Here is a 16737-nt window from a genome sequence, read left to right as displayed (position 1 = left end):
AAACAGTTAAACCTGAACCCAATCCTGATATTTCCCATAATTATGATCAATGGCATTGTGGTTGGGAATCACTGCATTTAAGCACCCAGAGCGGCTGGATCATTCAGAAAAATACTACATAATGGAATTGATATTAAATATAATCATAGTTTTATTAAGCAGCTGAATATCACATAATGCAATGTGAACATGAGTGTACATGAAATGCATAGTAACAGAATAAAGGTTAAAAGTGTTGCATGACAAATGCTGGCATTAATATTGAGGATGTTACATTTGCATATTAAAGTTGAAGAAAATGTGAATGTATTTCTTTAAAATATGTTTATTTGTAGTATAACACTGACAATATTAAGCACAAATACTAATGTATCAGTCTCCAATTTAGTAGCCTGAATCAAATACTGCGGGCGTTGGGGTAGTGTTACTGTTTTGTTTTTATTTGTCTCTCTTTTCAGATGACCAATAACCTGGAAAAAAAGAAAGGAAATATTTTATTTGCTGTGTGACACCGAAGCAAAGTGAAGAAAAAAAAAAATCATAATTGGTCTGAAAATAATTAATGTACAAATGTATCTTTGTTCATCTCTATGACAGCGATTTACAGGCAGAACAATTCAATGCATAATTTTTCTATTAGATGGCAGAAATTACAATTAACCTTAACTGCTGCGACATTTATTTTCCTTTTGGAAAAGCTACACCTCCTCCTACACACCTGGGTCAGGAGGAGGACAGTAGAACCCTGGCTCAGAGTTTAGCAGATTTAGAGGAGGCTATACCCATCAGCCTGGAGACGTCGTTGGCTGAAGTCAGCCACGAGCCGCCGTCCGCCACCAAAATGGCTCCGGTCACGTAGGACGAGGCCCGGCTGGCTAGGAAAAGTGTGCAATGGGCCATCTCGGTTTTGTTGCCGGATCGCTGCAAAGGAATGAACTGGAACAAACCGGCGGTCTCCCCACTAGGACCACCTAAGGAAAAAAAAAATGAAATTTTATATTGAGGTTGAATCCTGCATAGAGAAGGATGCAAATTTCTTTACCCAGTCTACGGAATCCCTCTGTGCCAGAGATAGGACCAGGGGCCACGGCGTTCACCCTCACCCCACTGGGTCCCCATTCCACAGCCAAATGCCTGGTCATGGCATCTAGGAATAGGAGAAAAAGCAGACGAGGATTAAGATTTTTAAAGAAGTCAGATTCAAAGAAATCTCACCGTTTGCAGCCTTGGCAGATCCTGCATGCACCTGCAGCGCTTGTCCCCTGTAGCCAAGTGTTGCAGAGATGTTGACAATGTTGCCTCCATGATCCTGAAAATAAAAAATAGACTCTCATAGTAAGTTAAGCTCCAAATTGAATTATTGACTTCACCCTGGTGGTGACCCCTGTACCTTGAACCACTTCTCATAAACAACTTTGCTGGTGTTGAAGGTTCCCATGGTGTCTATCTCCAGAACCGTCTTGAAGGCATTGAAGGAAAGAGCAGAGGCTGGGCACAGGAAGTTTCCGGCAGCATCTGTCAGATAAGGCCAAATTTTATTTTGTGTTACGTCAGAAAAAACCTTGACATGCAAAGATAAAAGAAAAGTTGATGATTAAGCTGAAATCTTTCATATTTGATCTTTGTTCCTTGTACTACTCATCTTACTGTTAACAAGAATATCTATGCGGCCCATTTCTTTGAGGGTCTCATCCACAGCCGCTGAAATGCTCTCAGGTTGCCTCACATCCAAGCACAACGGAAGGCAGCGTCGTCCAGAAACGGCGGAAAGCTTCTTCGCCGCCTGCAAGAGACACAAAACCATCAGAGACTGACATTTTGGCAAAGATGATTACAAGATTACCTCAGTGAGCTTGTCTTTGTTCCTGCTGGCGATCACCGTGTCACAGCCATGTCTGAAAGAAAAGACAACAAAAAAAATGCTGGGAATTTTATGTTTTTTAAATTTATATTCCATAGAAGCTAAATTGACGAATATTTCCCTCACCTCATGAAAATCTCTGCTATTCGGAGGCCAATTCCTGATCCACCACCTGTGATAAATGCTACCTGATCTCTGAAAATAAAATAATCATAATCACCATGCCAGATTTCCATTGTTTATTTTCATCCAATAAAATACTTGTTGAATACTTACTTGAGCAAATCTGGGCTGTAGATATGAGTATATGAAGTCAGGCAGTCATCTGAAGCAATATCTTCAGGTAGCAGGTCACAGAGTCGTTTTGGTTCTGCCATTCTAGTAAAAAATATGGAAAGGAATTTAAATAAGATAGCCACAAATGCATGGATGTACACAATGATGTACTGTAAAATTTAATCGACAGTACGGTAATTACATCATTTCGAGGCATATGGCTATTTTGTAATGATTAAAGCAGTTTTACAGTCGTACAGAATCTTATTTTCATACTGCCAATAAACCTTTAGAAGCAAAACTTGGGTTAGCATGTTGGTTTTGTGCTATGCAATGGAAGTATTAGCTAACTTTAGCCTATGTTTTCGTTACCTGTCGAAGGGGAAAAAAAGGCCAGGAAAGTCGAAAAGAACTATGAAAGCACAGATTTAAAAGACAAATTATCGAGCTTAGTCTGCCAGTTTGGCTGAAGTACACTTCTTTTTTTTTTTTTACTTTTGTACCTTGGACGCTAGTTTTCGGCATCCGTTCGCAGGGCATTATGGGAAATGAAGTCTACGAGGGATGCGTTGCGAAAACAAGCTGCTGTAAAATATAGTTATAATTTCTATAAGATTCGGTGATGTCATTTTGAACAATCTTACGTGTTTATTTAATATTTTACTTTACTATATTATATTTGATGAATAAACAACAGTATATTTACATCAATCATTGAAAAACTATTATTGATTTGTCATTATGAGTTATTTTAATAAGCTATAAGATTTTCAGTGTAGGTTCTGCTAGAAAACTGCTCTTTAATACAGTGGGAAACTATTGATATGTATTAGATTAACTTCTTGATGACCACTAGGTGACGCTGCTAGACAAGTTATTACCAAATTGGGCTCGTTTTGCAGCAACTACATTACTTACATGTATATATTCTTTATCCTGTGCTAGAAAGGACTAATATTACTGCAGCTTAGTCAGCACTGGTATTCTGTGTTTGTTCGGAGCTCAGTGAATTAAAGCATAAAATAAATCATGACAAAGTCTTTAATTCTTCACATTCATTTATTATTACTGTAGGTTTTGAAATAAGTAATAAAATATTGCTCATGGGTCTATGTTACATTTATGTTGGTGTTTTGGGGGGGCTGGAATGGATTAATGGTATTTCCATTCATTTCAATGGGGAGATGGTAAATTTGTACCTCAAGGCACCGCTGTGGTCCACATCGCTGCCGGGCTGAGGTAATATAACAGACGTGCTACAACCCCACGGTGCCAACAACTGGTCCTGGGTTCTGTCCATGTGTCTGTTGACTTAGTGCTGGCAGGTCAGCCTGGCAAGGATTGCTGGACTGTCCGTCATCCTCCTTCAGACCCACCAGCCTGCTGCTGATCTCCCACAGCTTGCGAGCTGCCTCCTCATCCATGGCCTGGGGAGCTGGCTCCTTTTCCGTCAACACGTCGTAGTAGCGTCCCGTCACCCCCTCTAGCTCTTCCGCCACAGCCAAGAAGATGCTGGGCTGGGCCCCCAGTTCGGGGTTCTTCACCAGCATGGAGAAAAGGGGACCTGGGGGGGGGGGGGGGGGGACATTGGCGAGTGTCGTATTCAAATCATGTTGATTAAATCGATCCAAAACTGAGCCCCTTATTATTTTCAGTATTATAGCCATTTAAAAAAAAAAAAAAAAAATCAAGATTTCTGCTGTACTCACTGAGCACCGTGGTGGAGAATTGGGATTGGTGCAGCCCAGTGTGCCTGCCAAGCTCAGTGGAAACCACGCCAGGGTGCACAGCATTTACGGTGACTCCTGTACCTGTCACATACAACAAGGAACACTGTTGACAAAACATGGTGGACTAAAAGTAGCGATACACAAAAATAAATGCAGTACTCCCTCCCACATATGCTGCTTAACTTGCCTTGTAAACGCTTGGCCAGCTCTCTGGTGAAGAGAACGTTGGCAAGCTTGCTCTGACAGTACGCTTGTTTCGTGTCAAACTTTTTCCTTTCCCAGTTCAGGTCTTCAAAGTCTATCTTTCCAACGAGGTGGGCAAGCGAGGACAAGTTGATCACTCTGCTGGGGGCGGATTCTTTTAACCGGTCCAGCAGAAGATTGGTCAATAAGAAGTGGCCTGGATGGCACAGAAAAATCACTCTAATTGGCTTTGATTCAAAATAGTTGGTCACCATGTCTCATTTCCATCCATTGATGCATTTTCTATTTTTAACTTACCTAAGTGGTTCACTCCAAATTGCATGTCAAAGCCGTCCTCTGTTTTCCAGGCGGGACATCTCATTACGCCCGCATTGTTTATTAGTACATCCACACGCTGCTCCTCTGTAAGACAATATCATGTTCAAGAATTAATTTTTTCGTAACTTTTTTTTTTATGTGTGAACTGACTTTCTTTGATTCTGTCAGCAAACTCCCGTATGGATTTCATGGAGGCCAAGTCAAGGCGGCAGGCGTAAACATGAGGATTTAGGGTGTTGCCCCGGATTTCTTTGGCGGCCGCTTCGCACTTCTCCATGTCTCGACATCCCATAATGATCCGGCCCCCTGACCATAAAGAAAAGTGAGGGAAAGCCAGTAAACACTCAACAATATGCCATTATAACATTTAGGAACACTTTTTAAGCTCCTAAACGTTAATTGTGACGTTTCTATACCTCTCTTGGCCAGTTCTTGTGCCGTCGCTTTGCCGATCCCTGTGTTGGCCCCTGTTATAATCACCGTCTTCCCATTTAGCTTGGCTTTGCTGGGACACCGACCCCCAGTCACGTGGTTTCTGGAAAAAAGAATCAAATCCAGATTTTATTGTTCTTTTTCTAGCATATATTTCATGAATCTAAGACAATCCTAAATGAAATGCACATGAAATTCATGCATAGCATTAAAATCCACACAATTACGTTTAGTCTTTCCTGGACTATAATCTGTTTGACTTGGTATGACAAACAAATCCAAAATAATAAATACAGTAAGTCAGAGTACTGTATGAAGGTAAACAGTGCTCTTTCAAGAGCTACTCACTTCAGTAAGACGGCACCTCCAATAACAGTTCCAAAGACAGAAACTGGCAACACATATTTGTTCATTGCGGATAAATATATTCTACATAAAACGTTTTGAGCAGTTTGTTCAGCTAATACTGCAGTGCACACAACACAAGGTTATGGGTCGCTTGTTTATGACGTCATTGGCTCACCTGGCATCATGGGAATTGTAGTGTCATTGCCGGAAGGCACTTTCAGAAAGTAATTAATAATAATAATAATAATAATAATAATAATAATAATAATAATAATAATAATAATAATAATAATAATAATAATAATGATAATAATAATAATAATAATAATAATAATAATAATAATAATAGTGATAATAATAATAATGATAATGATAATAATAATAATAATAATAATAATAACAATAATAATGATAATAATATTACTCAAGTTATTTCCATAGCAACATCGTAACCAAAAGCTGTTGAAGAATCTTTTAGTAAAGAACTTGAGCTTGTATTTTGTAGCTCCACTGATGTTTATAGGCCAACGAGGACACAAGAAGCAATTTCAGGAAGGAAGATTTGGGAACAAGAAACAAGGCCAGGTGGAAACTTGAAGCGACACACCTAACGCGGAAAACTAGGCCATGAGCCCGCTGTGTGGCAAAAAGTAGATGAAAGAGTGGCCAGAGCAGAGCAGCCTGTTTCTATTATATCTTTTAATAGTTTGAAGGTGTTTTATCCCCCTTGGTGTGCTTGACCTTCCGTGTTCCTTGCTGCCAGCGTGAATGCTTGACCTTCCCTATGATTAATAGCAGCTCTGCTTCTGTGCTAGCCCTGATCACACAAAAAATAGTCTTAGCAATTTTTCTACAATGCAGTAGATGCATCTGTTGTGATCCTCTTCTCCACTGAACGCACATTCGTTCACTCATCGAGTGAATGAATTTATAAGAACATAAATTGTGAGGAAATACTTTTTGCCGTGTGATTTCTTTGGCACAGCAAGCAGCCGGCCACCTACTAATGATCAAAATGGCTCTTCCAGGTCATTCCTGTCATGTCCAAGCTGTCACATCTGTTCATCTCAGCCTCATCTTAAACAGTGCTGGCAGGAGTGCTGTTGTTCATCATGTACAGTTAAGGGGACATGCAAGTCCTGTGAATTAATTGCCTAATAAGGACAGTTGGCAAAGCCACCGCGTGAAGTGCTCAAGCTGTTGAATTATGCAAGAGTGGAGCAGCTTGCTCCTTTTCGAGAGCTCAAATCACTACAATAACCGATGGAGTAGTGCGTCGACACTATGGTTGATGACTTTTTTTTTTTTTTTCTTGGTAGTGTTCTGTAAAAATATCAAATATGGCAAACAATGCATTTCTCAGTGTAGTCGTGGTTTAAATTAGGGGAGGCACTAGGACCCTGAGCATGTGAGCAGTGCAGAGGGCGAACAATGAAGAAAAGCAGAGTAGTGAGGACCAGCACAGGAGCAACATCAGAGCCACAAACCAGATTCCAACCTCACGGCCGTCTTCCTCATCCCCGAGACACACGAACGGAAGTCATCAACCCCGGATGTGCGAGCTCCTTCTGTCTCCTCTGTCTTTGTGAATGACTGGGATTGAAGTGGGTCATGCAGGATCACTGGAGGAGCCAAAGATAAACAGCCCCCCCCCCCCCTCCTTCTGCCGGAGGAGCGATGATCGGAGCTCGCACACCTCAGCACCCAGCATGATGCGATCGCAGCATCCGCCTCCGGACAAGTCATCTCAAAGCCTTTCAAGGAACAGAATGAGAGTCAACTAAGGGAGAAGAACATCTGCGCTTTTCATCAAGTCTGTCTGTGATCCAAAAGCTTTTTTTTTTTTTTTTGAAGGACCTGCACAGGATTCTTAGGATTTTCTTTCTTTTGTGTTATTCTTTTTTTTTGTTTATTTCACCTGTGTGCTTCAGGTTTTTGAGGATCAGTGTTGTGCAGAGAATGCAGGACCATGGGGAGAGACAAGTCCCTAGCAGGTGAGGGAGGGCATTGTCTAAATACTCATTTTTGTTTATGTGCAGTCGGCTGCTATTGTACGCTAATAATAAAGCGCAAATGGATCCAAAGCAGAGACCAACATTGTGTTAGAGAAGCAACGATGTCTCTGTTGGAAATGAATAATTGAGGCTTCTAAAATTCTTACACACATCAGCTCAGATTTGACAAATTCTCTTGTGCTCATACACTTTTAGAATGAACATGATTCCGCTTCATAAATTCTTAAACGCATTACATCTGCTCATTACCTGAGCAGGAAAAGCTTTTAAATAAAAAAAAAAAAAGAACTATTGAGCTTGTGCAGCTTTTCCAACAGATAGTTTCACATAGTAGTAAAAAAAAAAAAAAAGAAAACACCTAATCATCATCCAAGACTAGCACAAATGTGAATATTTGTCCAACATTGTGCAAGTGAGCATATCATTTCCTCCAAAGTCTCCAAACATCTGTGTCATCGAAGAAATGAAACAGCCAACCTGCCGTCGCCATCTGGGAGGAAACATCTGTGTAATATAATATCATTATAAGCCTTGTCAATCAATAGCTGATGCGTTATTATAAGCGTTATTTGTGCCAATGAGGGCTGCTCGCTTTTGTGTCTGTTCAGTGCTAGCACGAACATCATGCAATTAGTTAAATAGTTGACAGTTAGGCTGGGGGGGTGTAATTTGTGATTTTGCATTATTCTTCCAAATCTCATTATTTGTCTTGATGTGGACGGTGAAATGGCTCCTTCATTAGACGCCCCCCCCCCACCCCCCCCCCCCCCCCCGACCCAATTTCAGTAGCTCTCATATGCTAGCCCCAACCCCCAGCCATCAAAGCATGAAGCACAAAGGGAGGGACCCTCGTCGCTCTCATTGGATTCCCCCTCAATCATGCATTCGCTAGCATCCAATTCCTCAAAAAGATTATGCGAGTTTTTTTTTATAAATATAATTTATTTGCTTAAGGATAGACCACAGAGAGAGACTGAGGTAAAATCAATTTTTTTTTTCCTGAGTCCCTTGTTTGTTTTCAAGAACAAACAAGAGGGACAAGGACGGCGCTATAAAAAGGGTAAACAGTGTAAAGCTGCTGACTCTGATCCCCTGGCCCACTTTAGATATACGATGATGTTCTTGCTGAATATTAAAATACAATTGTTGCACATGAAAGGGTGCCTCATCATACCCTCAATTTTGCATCTTCTTTAACATCTCAAATGTCATTTCTGGCCTATTCAAAAATATTTGGACACATCATTGTTGTGTGAATATAATGGGGGCAATTAGATTACACTTTATGTTCTCTTTTGGATTTTTCAGGAATTAGGATTAGAGATTTTTTTTGTCTGTACTTGCTTTCAAATAGAGTTATAAAGCGATTTGTATTTTACACGGATGTTGCAGGGATTGAGAATTTGCTGAGGGGAAACAAACATGTATAACAAGTACGTGAGCGGCTTTAAATTGTTTACAGATTATTTAGAATGAGTGGGAATGGATTTAATAACCCACAGACGGCAAACTGTGCCTGGAGAGAGGACAGGAAGTGAGTGTGTTTATAAAAAAATAAAAAAATAAATAAATAGCTTTTGTATTGGCTTGTTTAGCACAATGCTAACAAACAATACAAAACACCAAAGACATGCTAACAAATAGCATCTGTCATGACATTGCAGATAAAAGCTTTAGTTTTAAAAAATAAATGAATAACATCAACAAAATAATCCAAACAGGTGCTTAGTTGGTTTACGCCGCTTCTAATCACAGCTGCTGGGGGAACACAAGGCCCCCTTCTATGTCACACTTTGAGCCTCCCAAATAATCATCTTGCCAGAAAAGCACAACACTCCATTTTGTGGATATTATTCGAAAGTAACACACTCCTTGCATAAATCAATTTGTTTGTTCAACCACGATGTCACAATTTGCCTCGCTTGTTCTTGGCTTCGCCATCTTCCGGTCCAGGAAGCAAATAAACTCGGGTGCAGAAAATAGAAACGTCTTCCATATGTACACGTATCGCCACTGATCACACGTCTTGATTTGAGCCAGGAGATGATTATGTAAGACGCTATAAATCCTGTTGCCTACACGCGCCGACTGCGCCCACTCCAAAAGCGCGTTGCCTTCAGGGAGTCCGAAAAGACTTGATCGGGCTCCCCATCTTGGATTTTATTGGTTTAGCATTTAAACAGGACAGACAAAATTAAATCTTCTACTTTTGGAGTGTGGGAGAAAACCCACACAGGCTTTGGGAGAATTTAAAATATGAAAATATGAATTGCGGCCTTTGTATTGGCTAGTGCAGGTGGGCCTAATGGAGCAAACAAAGCTCTAGCGAGAAAGTGGGTTAGAGAAAAACAAAAAAAGCTTATCTGTTAGCTTGGAACAACAAAACAAGCCATCATCAAAATTGCTCCTAGTGATTGAATAGATGATTACGTGGTAATTTAAACCGATGCATCCTTTCTCCAATTTACACCCCAGATTTAATTTAACAGAGCGGCCAATGCGCAAATGTAAAAGCAACAGGTGATGATGTTTTGCTTCCCAGACAACACGTGGCATATTTTACCGGAATACAGCTCCAAACTGTCAGCCATTTGTCTCCATTTGATGGCTCTTCTACCTGCTCCTATTGATTTTCCCATCACTGTGCGCCAGTAAGTGCTGCCAGACTAGTCATTCTCGTTGCTACAAAGCGCTGTCCGACGCATGTACTCCCCCCCTCCCTTATCCGAAATGGATTTCATGCTAATGAGAGTCTGTTAAAGCTCTTCTGATTTAGTCTTCCTTTGGGATATATGAAAAGAAGAGCATGTGGACAAGCGCCAGCAAATACTTGAGAGCAATTAGCTGGAGCCTATTATACTGTACAGCGAGGAATTTTATTTGGTGACAGGAAAAAAAAAAAAGTATTCTGCGCTTGGGGCACGTTCGTATCCTAGTTTTAAAAAGGCTCGTTTAAAAAATGGAGTTCAATCATGAGACGAAACGGAAAAAGTCACACTGACCTCCATTTTTTTTTCCTTTCCATCAGTCTGCCGCACAGCGTCAAGGCCAGCCTGTCGCTTTCTCCGACCGGGCCGGGACGGGTGGGTGGCGGCAGCGGGGGCGGGGGCTCCCCTACATCCAAAATGGCCCCCGGTGGAGTCGGGGTACCTGTGGAGGACATGCAAGCCTTGGCCATTACTTCGCTCTCTGCTGCCGATGTAGCCAAACAATTTGAGCAGATTCGTGAGCTGGGGAAGGGCACGTATGGTAAAGTGGACCTGGTGGCCCACAGAACCCAAGGTGAGTTCCTGAATCAAAATACAAGTTGAGCAATTTGACAAAATATTTAAAGATCATGTTTTGTTTTTTTCCAGGCACTAAAATGGCACTCAAATTTGTTACCAAAAATAAAACCAAGCTCAAGAGTTTTCTCCGGGAGTACAGTCTTACGGGCTCTCTTAGCTCCAGCCCGTTCATCATCAAAGTTCTGGACGTGCTTTTTGAGACGGAAGACAGCTACGTATTTGGACAAGAATACGCTCCCGCCGGGGACCTTTTCGACATCATTCCCCCACAGGTAGCGCCATCACGCTTGTCTCCACCAATCATCATCTTGAGTCCGACAGAGCTGCTCCTATCATGTTCTAGACGGAGTGCTTTTAACAAGCTCTCCTGAGAGCCGGAGCCTTTTGTCAGCAGCTCCGACTTTGCTTTAGAACTACTTGGCTTGGCTTCCTCATTAAAATTGCAATTGCGAGACTGGAGATCTTATTGGAGAAAATCAGTGTTCTCCCTGAACTGTGTTTTGCTTTGAACAACTTAGTGTTTTTGTCTTCCTCCCAGGTGGGTCTTCCAGAAGAAATGGTCAAACGCTGCATGCAACAACTCGGTCTGGCTCTGGATTTCATGCACAGCAAAAGTTTGGTCCACAGGGACGTCAAGCCGGAAAACGTGCTTCTGTTCGACCGCGAGTGTCGCCGCATCAAGCTAGCCGACTTTGGCATGACTCGCCGGGTGGGCTGTCGGGTGAAAAGGGTGAGCGGCACCATCCCCTACACGGCTCCGGAGGTGTGCCGGGCCGGCCGCACCGAGGGCTTCCTGGTGGCTACCAGTCTGGACGTGTGGGCTTTTGGAGTTCTGGTCTTCTGCATGCTGACAGGTAACTTCCCCTGGGAGGCGGCGCTGCTAAGCGACGCCTTCTACGAGGAGTTTCGACGTTGGCAGAAAGCCGGATGCCCCGTGGGAACGTATCCGTCTCAGTGGCGCCGATTCACTGACGACGCCCTTCGAATGTTCCAAAGGCTTCTCGCCGCCGAGCCGGAAAAACGTTGCGGGGTCAAGGACGTCTTTTGCTTCGTCAAATACGAGCTGGTGAGCGAGCTCAGGCGTAGAGCGTCCTACCGTGCCAAAAGAGGCGAACGGTCCAGCTCGGGGGTGTGCACTGGCAACTGCACTTCATCTTCATCCACTTCTTCCTCCTCCTCACGAGCCTCCCACAGACACCCTGAGCCTTCCACGCCTCCAGGAACCTCCTGCCTTCGCCCAGCACCCCTCAAGCGGAGCGTCCTTTCTGACTCCAGAGAGGAGGCTGGACAGCAACAGCCTTCAGGACGAGACAAGAACAAAAGCCAGATGGTGATGGCCACTGCCATTGAAATTTGCGTGTAACCACATTCCAAAATTTGATTGGGTCAGCAAAGGAACTAAAGCTGACTCCGGGGCAAAGGTGCAATACTTGTACGACCACGATGGAGGAACGAAGAACGTCCAGATGGTGACGGCTAGCATTATTCACGCTGCTGGTGGTGCTAATGATCGTAGTAAGACTTCTCCATGACTTGTCACTACAGCAGGGTTTCTCACACCTTCCGAGTCCACTTCAGCGATTCTTAAGCAGCATTTGACTTCATCATCGGCTACGTTAGCACACTTAAGATGGACGTCCATGTAGCAGTGTGTATGACACGTTTTTTTTTTTTTTCTTGTGTCGCAGTGACGCGCGCCACCTCAGGACACTCGAGTGGATCACTTCCCGTCGGATTAGTCATCCATTCCATTTACAGGAACATTTTAGGAGCGAAGAGGTGCGAACAATAACAAAAAGGGAGAGAATATGTTTCGTATTTTTTTGTTTTTTTCTCCTTTTCTACTCGCGCTCGGATGTGTTGTACGCGTGAGTTTCCGACACTAAAGCACAAAATGTTTTTAAAAGGTGAACAATCTCACTCCATATTGTAGATAGATTTGAGTACTTCGTGATATCAGGTAGTTCATCTATGTAGCTGTACTCATTTTCGAAAAAAATCAGGGGATTCGGTCACTGTCAGGTTAACTAACGCATTGTATGTAGCAACTCGATAGGACGGAATGTACAGTACAGTGACTGGCTAGAGATAAAAAATGATTTATCCTATTTTAGAATAGGGCTGTAAGATAAAATGTGGAAAAACGCTGCCAATACCCTCCGCTGATTTAAAATGACCCTCTCGCCCCCTCCCAAGCGGATCCCAGATATTTGATATTTGCCCTCCGTGTCATCTATTGTTGTTCCATGAGCAGATGACCCGCTCATGTTTGGTGTTGTTTTTATCGCCCCCCCCCCCCCTATGTTTTCACGCTGACAGCCCATCACCACTGTTGCCATAGCGACAGTGCCTCACCGCCGCTGTCGTCGAGGCTTCTGTCCTTCTGGAGTCTAATTGAGCCCAAATTAAACAACTTTGCAGACAAGCGCAGACGTTTCGGAACAATTGCTCCGTTTAATTCGGCCGCGCGGCGCGGTAGAGATAAAGATAAAACAGTCTCATTCCAATTTCAACATTTATTACAAAAATCCGATAACGACCGAGCACATGGAATAAATCTAATAATAAATGTAAATTGTAAAGAGATTTTTTTTTTTTGTCCGTCAGTGTAAAAACGGCACTAACGCTAGACTAATAATCCCAAGTTGTAAAAGTTTCACACCGTCATACCTCAGACCGATAGATGAATCATTCCCACCTCCTCTCGATTAGACGACCCACCTAGGGAAAAAAATAAATAAATAAATCAGTCCGTGCCCCTCAATAGCGGCAATAACCTTTTCTATTGCCACGTTAATTTCCCCCAAGCACTAACTTTCGCTTGGGTGCACCACATATGGATTTGGTCAGAGGGCGTAAAAATAGCGCCAGAAATAGACACCACCTTCAATTTGAAACTACTGTCTGCAGTGGAGGAATTAGTCATTCCCATTTGAGGATAAAAATCAAATGGACTGTTAAAACAGAGGTCAAAGGTCGTCAAATCCGATTGAGAAGACTCATGACCGCCAATTACCATTGAATGCAAAGGTTAATTGTATCTACTGCCACCTAGCGGAAGTGCATTTAATTCCTGCTGAACAAGATTCTTTATATGTCATAAAAAAATATTTCAGACCACTTCTGTAAAATTAGATAGCCTGCCCGATCATCTGCATTGCAATAAGCAAAACCAAATTTTTGGGAGGGGCCACCGAAAGTCGTTATATAATCTTGTAAATACTCTGTGTCTTTACTAAAAATAATGATGTTAATATATGTTGAAATAAAATAAAATTATGCGCCACTGGTCCTGAAAGTTTTTTATTTTTCAAATCCTGACCTCATCAACGAAGGACACGAAGGATTTCCTGATGCTTTGGCGCCCAGACTTTCGTTCATATGATCTCCTCCTTTTCTCCGAGTTCAATTAACTTGCCTGCAGATAAGAGGTTATCGACTGCCCCTTCAACACAAACCCAGTATAATTTTTTTTTTTTTTTTCCAATACAGCTGAAAACGAGCACTCGTCTCATCTTATTGTGCAGACCTCGGCTAGAATTGTTTATGAGTTTTGAAGGAGAATATGTCTGATGCAAGCTAATCAGTTCCGACAGCCGGAGAAAGGAAAGGTCATCCATGACACGTGTTGAGAAGACAAAGCTTTCCTTTCTCTACTCTCCTATTGTAATTATCTTTTTTTTTATTTGCACAACATCTTCAGATATCCAGATAGTGACCTCAGCCAATGGTTTCAAGGGACGCTTCTTTCCACTCCGTCTGATCTACATCGGGAGAATCCGTGTCAGATCACAGCTGGAGACGTGAGCTAAGGGACCAGAGAGGGAAATGAATGTCTGGCAGGAGAAAAAGGAGGAGGGAGGGGCCAGAGTGAGACAAATGGCTTTAGAATGCTAGAATCATCCAGGAAGTGTTTGTTTGATAATGGTGCAACTTTCTTTTTTTTTTTTACACTCTCAGACTATGTGATCGGATGGGGTTGCCATAGCAACCGAGCATAGCAAACAACGCCGCATCTTCAGAATCAACTATTTCGGCCAAGAGTGTGAGAAAAAAATTTGTTTACGCAGTCGATTATTTTAAGAAATGTTGTTATCTTTTGATTGGATTTATTTCCTTAAGGAACCTGCCTGAGCTTGGAAGGCAGGATGAATTCATCATGCTGCAATGCAACATTATGGATCACCCCCCCGACCCCCCCCCCCCAAGCTATTTTCTCTCCTCGCCTGTGCAGTAAACATCTCCGAGTTGTGTTCACCAATAGCTTTGCGGGCTTGTCATTACCGGCGCGTAAAATCGCAAAGAACCCCGGGGAATGGCGCTCGCGCCGAGCTCACGATCATTTCGTTCCAATTATGCGCTAATGAGTTGGGGCGAGACTTAGGTGAACGTAAAGCTATGCGGCTGCGACAGTCACATGGTGGCGAAAAGTGATTCATGTCAAGTTTGACAAGTCTGTGTAATTATACAAGTCAATATTTCGTACTTTGGCTTGACTATTATGAAAAAACTGACACATATGAGGAGACTTTAAAGGGAAAAAGGGAAAGGGCAGCTTTGATTGGCTAAGAACCGTGATCACACCCACAACGGCGCAGCCCTCCCACTCTCAAGAATTAAGATGTCTCTAAAGTGACAATTTCATCCATGATAATAAAAAACAACGTGAAATGACACTGTAACGAACTCAAGACTAAAAAAAGAAGCATAGTGCCTGGAATAAATGTGAAACAACTCACCATGCCGCAGGTTAACTAACACCTGAGTGAGTCACAGCTGCAGAAAATGTAATGAGGTGAAGCTTCCTGTGAGATTGTGATGTTGTCAACTCCGTGTGCTAAGGTCAGATATTGTTAGAGAGTGTTTGGGTGTGTGTGTGGAGAGGAGGGGGGCGGTAACACGACACACTGCAGGGTTTCATTGAGTTGTTAATGTAAACATATTCCGTGCAGTTTAAAGTGTTTCTTTTGAATTTCCGTGTTCCGTCGTCAATTCAATTCATCGGCACACTCGGAAACGAGATGCGGCTTTTAATGAAGCAAGCGGGAGTCCTACTGAGAGCTCGTAAAAGATATCACGTCGTGAAAGGTGGGTGGGTGGGTGGGTGGTCGGGGGGGGGAGTAGATTCAACTGCACCACTGACTGGTTGATTATTTTCTATGAATACAAATTGCCAGAGGGGAAGAAAACACAGTTGAATTAATAATATTAATAAAAATAAAAAATAAAGTCCAAGGTGACACAGACAAATCTCTGCTTGCAAATGACTTGGCAACAAGACAAGAGTGCACAAAGCCATTTGCAAGAAGAGGATTTAAAAGTTGAGGTGAAATTGAAACACAAAGCAAATAACTTTTGTTGTTCCAAAATTTTTCAAAAATCTTCAGAGATGAGAATTTAATCCACAAAATGATTTGCTCAATCACTCCATCAGATCCGCGATGACCTCGACCTGACCTCCAATGACAATACTGCATGTTCCATGTTTTCAGGTTCTGGCGTGCTTGCGTGTGTGTTTGTTACACAACACACTCTGAGCTTGATTAAATTTTGTCACGTTATATAAGCGCTTACTCAAACCATTGCCATGAAATTAAAATGCAAGAGAGGGTTAGGGGGAAAAAAAAAGGCCCTTTAAATTTTAATTGTTTTCTAAGTGCTCGGGCTTGTCGGGCTGACCCTTGTTGGTCCAAATCGAAACTTGCACGCTTTGTACAAAACCTTAGGGGCCTTTTTTTTCCTGTTCATTTTTGGGATTCGTCTTCATGGCTTCAATTTGAAGCAGTCATTTGATGTAGTAAATTGCCATTTGTGCAAACATTCATTCATCAATCTGTCACTGCACACATTCCCTCCCCCTCTTCGTCTGTCTCACTCTCTCCCCTCTGCACACATATCCCATTTTGTCTCTTTTCATTTCTCGCCCCCCCATCACACCCTCACTGCGCCTTCTCTCCACCCTGAGGACGACCCCCCCAATCCCCCCCTCCTCCTCTGAACACATCTGCGTCATTCATTCCGTGGCAATACGTCAGCAGCACTTAATAAGCATCCCAAGGGGGGAATGTAAACTATGTGGGGAAGAAAGTGGGACAAACGTGGGTTTAAAATAGCAGCGATTTTTCCTCAAATTTGCATCTTTTATGTCCTAAACTATATTCAACAATATTTTCTGTCAATAGCTTCATTTTACATTTCATGCCACGTCATTTACTAAAAAGCTGCCATCTGTCCTTGGCGCCGTTCTGCAGTTTTGGCGAAGATAA

The 16737-nt window shown here is 42.5% G+C and overlaps 3 protein-coding genes across 7 annotated transcripts; 1 reads left to right on the top strand and 2 right to left on the bottom strand.

Moving 5' to 3' along the window:
• Positions 1–127: 127 nt before the first annotated feature.
• decr2 (2,4-dienoyl CoA reductase 2, peroxisomal) lies at positions 128–2702 on the bottom strand. Of its 3 annotated transcripts, none has more exons than XM_049760085.2 (10): positions 2641–2702; positions 2138–2239; positions 1988–2056; positions 1844–1895; positions 1648–1783; positions 1391–1515; positions 1216–1309; positions 1043–1147; positions 783–971; positions 128–470 (listed from the first exon to the last, which is right to left on the bottom strand). In XM_049760085.2, the coding sequence occupies exons 2-10, from the start codon at positions 2236–2238 to the stop codon at positions 439–441; spliced, it is 903 nt and encodes a 300-aa protein (XP_049616042.1). In that variant the 5' UTR covers position 2239; positions 2641–2702; the 3' UTR covers positions 128–438. The 3 variants fall into 3 exon arrangements, with proteins under 3 accessions (XP_049616042.1, XP_049616040.1, XP_049616039.1); XM_049760083.1 differs by having other exon boundaries at positions 719–971; positions 2510–2660; XM_049760082.1 differs by having other exon boundaries at positions 2510–2660.
• Positions 2703–3177: 475 nt separating this feature from the next.
• Positions 3178–6915, bottom strand: LOC125991736 (retinol dehydrogenase 13). Of its 2 annotated transcripts, XM_049760080.2 has the most exons (7): positions 5170–5498; positions 4806–4924; positions 4540–4695; positions 4369–4473; positions 4055–4267; positions 3847–3948; positions 3178–3701 (listed from the first exon to the last, which is right to left on the bottom strand). In XM_049760080.2, the coding sequence occupies exons 1-7, from the start codon at positions 5232–5234 to the stop codon at positions 3394–3396; spliced, it is 1068 nt and encodes a 355-aa protein (XP_049616037.1). In that variant the 5' UTR covers positions 5235–5498; the 3' UTR covers positions 3178–3393. The 2 variants fall into 2 exon arrangements, 1 of the variants encoding a protein (XP_049616037.1); XR_007489433.2 differs by lacking the exon at positions 5170–5498 and adding an exon at positions 6668–6915 and having other exon boundaries at positions 3552–3701; positions 3847–4267.
• Positions 6916–7030: 115 nt separating this feature from the next.
• Positions 7031–13762, top strand: sbk1 (SH3 domain binding kinase 1). 2 transcript variants are annotated; one of them, XM_049760079.1, is made up of 4 exons: positions 7031–7163; positions 10213–10466; positions 10541–10743; positions 11010–13762. In XM_049760079.1, the coding sequence occupies exons 1-4, from the start codon at positions 7129–7131 to the stop codon at positions 11832–11834; spliced, it is 1317 nt and encodes a 438-aa protein (XP_049616036.1). In that variant the 5' UTR covers positions 7031–7128; the 3' UTR covers positions 11835–13762. The 2 variants fall into 2 exon arrangements, with proteins under 2 accessions (XP_049616036.1, XP_049616035.1); XM_049760078.2 differs by lacking the exon at positions 7031–7163 and having other exon boundaries at positions 7949–10466.
• The last annotated feature ends 2975 nt before the right edge of the window (positions 13763–16737 follow it).

This window comes from Syngnathus scovelli, chromosome 21 (genome assembly GCF_024217435.2).
Source record: "Syngnathus scovelli strain Florida chromosome 21, RoL_Ssco_1.2, whole genome shotgun sequence".
NCBI lineage: Eukaryota > Metazoa > Chordata > Actinopteri > Syngnathiformes > Syngnathidae > Syngnathus > Syngnathus scovelli.
Note: the sequence above shows the minus strand (reverse complement) of the source record. Positions and strands in the feature narration are given on the sequence as shown.

Bases quoted from the DNA above. Each gene is read 5' to 3' on its own strand.
- sbk1 (XM_049760078.2), top strand. From the start codon at position 10,157: ATGAGACGAAACGGAAAAAGTCACACTGACCTCCATTTTTTTTTCCTT. The intron at 10,467-10,540 runs GTGAGTTCCTGA...GTTTTTTTCCAG, and splicing joins GGTGGCCCACAGAACCCAAG to GCACTAAAATGGCACTCAAA. The intron at 10,744-11,009 runs GTAGCGCCATCA...TCTTCCTCCCAG, and splicing joins TCGACATCATTCCCCCACAG to GTGGGTCTTCCAGAAGAAAT.
- decr2 (XM_049760085.2), bottom strand. From the start codon at position 2,238: ATGGCAGAACCAAAACGACTCTGTGACCTGCTACCTGAAGATATTGCT. The intron at 1,310-1,390 runs GTACAGGGGTCA...TTTTATTTTCAG, and splicing joins TTTATGAGAAGTGGTTCAAG to GATCATGGAGGCAACATTGT. The intron at 471-782 runs GTATAGCCTCCT...CTTTTTTTCCAG, and splicing joins CGACGTCTCCAGGCTGATGG to GTTATTGGTCATCTGAAAAG.
- LOC125991736 (XM_049760080.2), bottom strand. From the start codon at position 5,234: ATGAACAAATATGTGTTGCCAGTTTCTGTCTTTGGAACTGTTATTGGA. The intron at 4,696-4,805 runs GTATAGAAACGT...CTTTATGGTCAG, and splicing joins ACAAGAACTGGCCAAGAGAG to GGGGCCGGATCATTATGGGA. The intron at 4,268-4,368 runs GTAAGTTAAAAA...TGTGCCATCCAG, and splicing joins ATTTGGAGTGAACCACTTAG to GCCACTTCTTATTGACCAAT.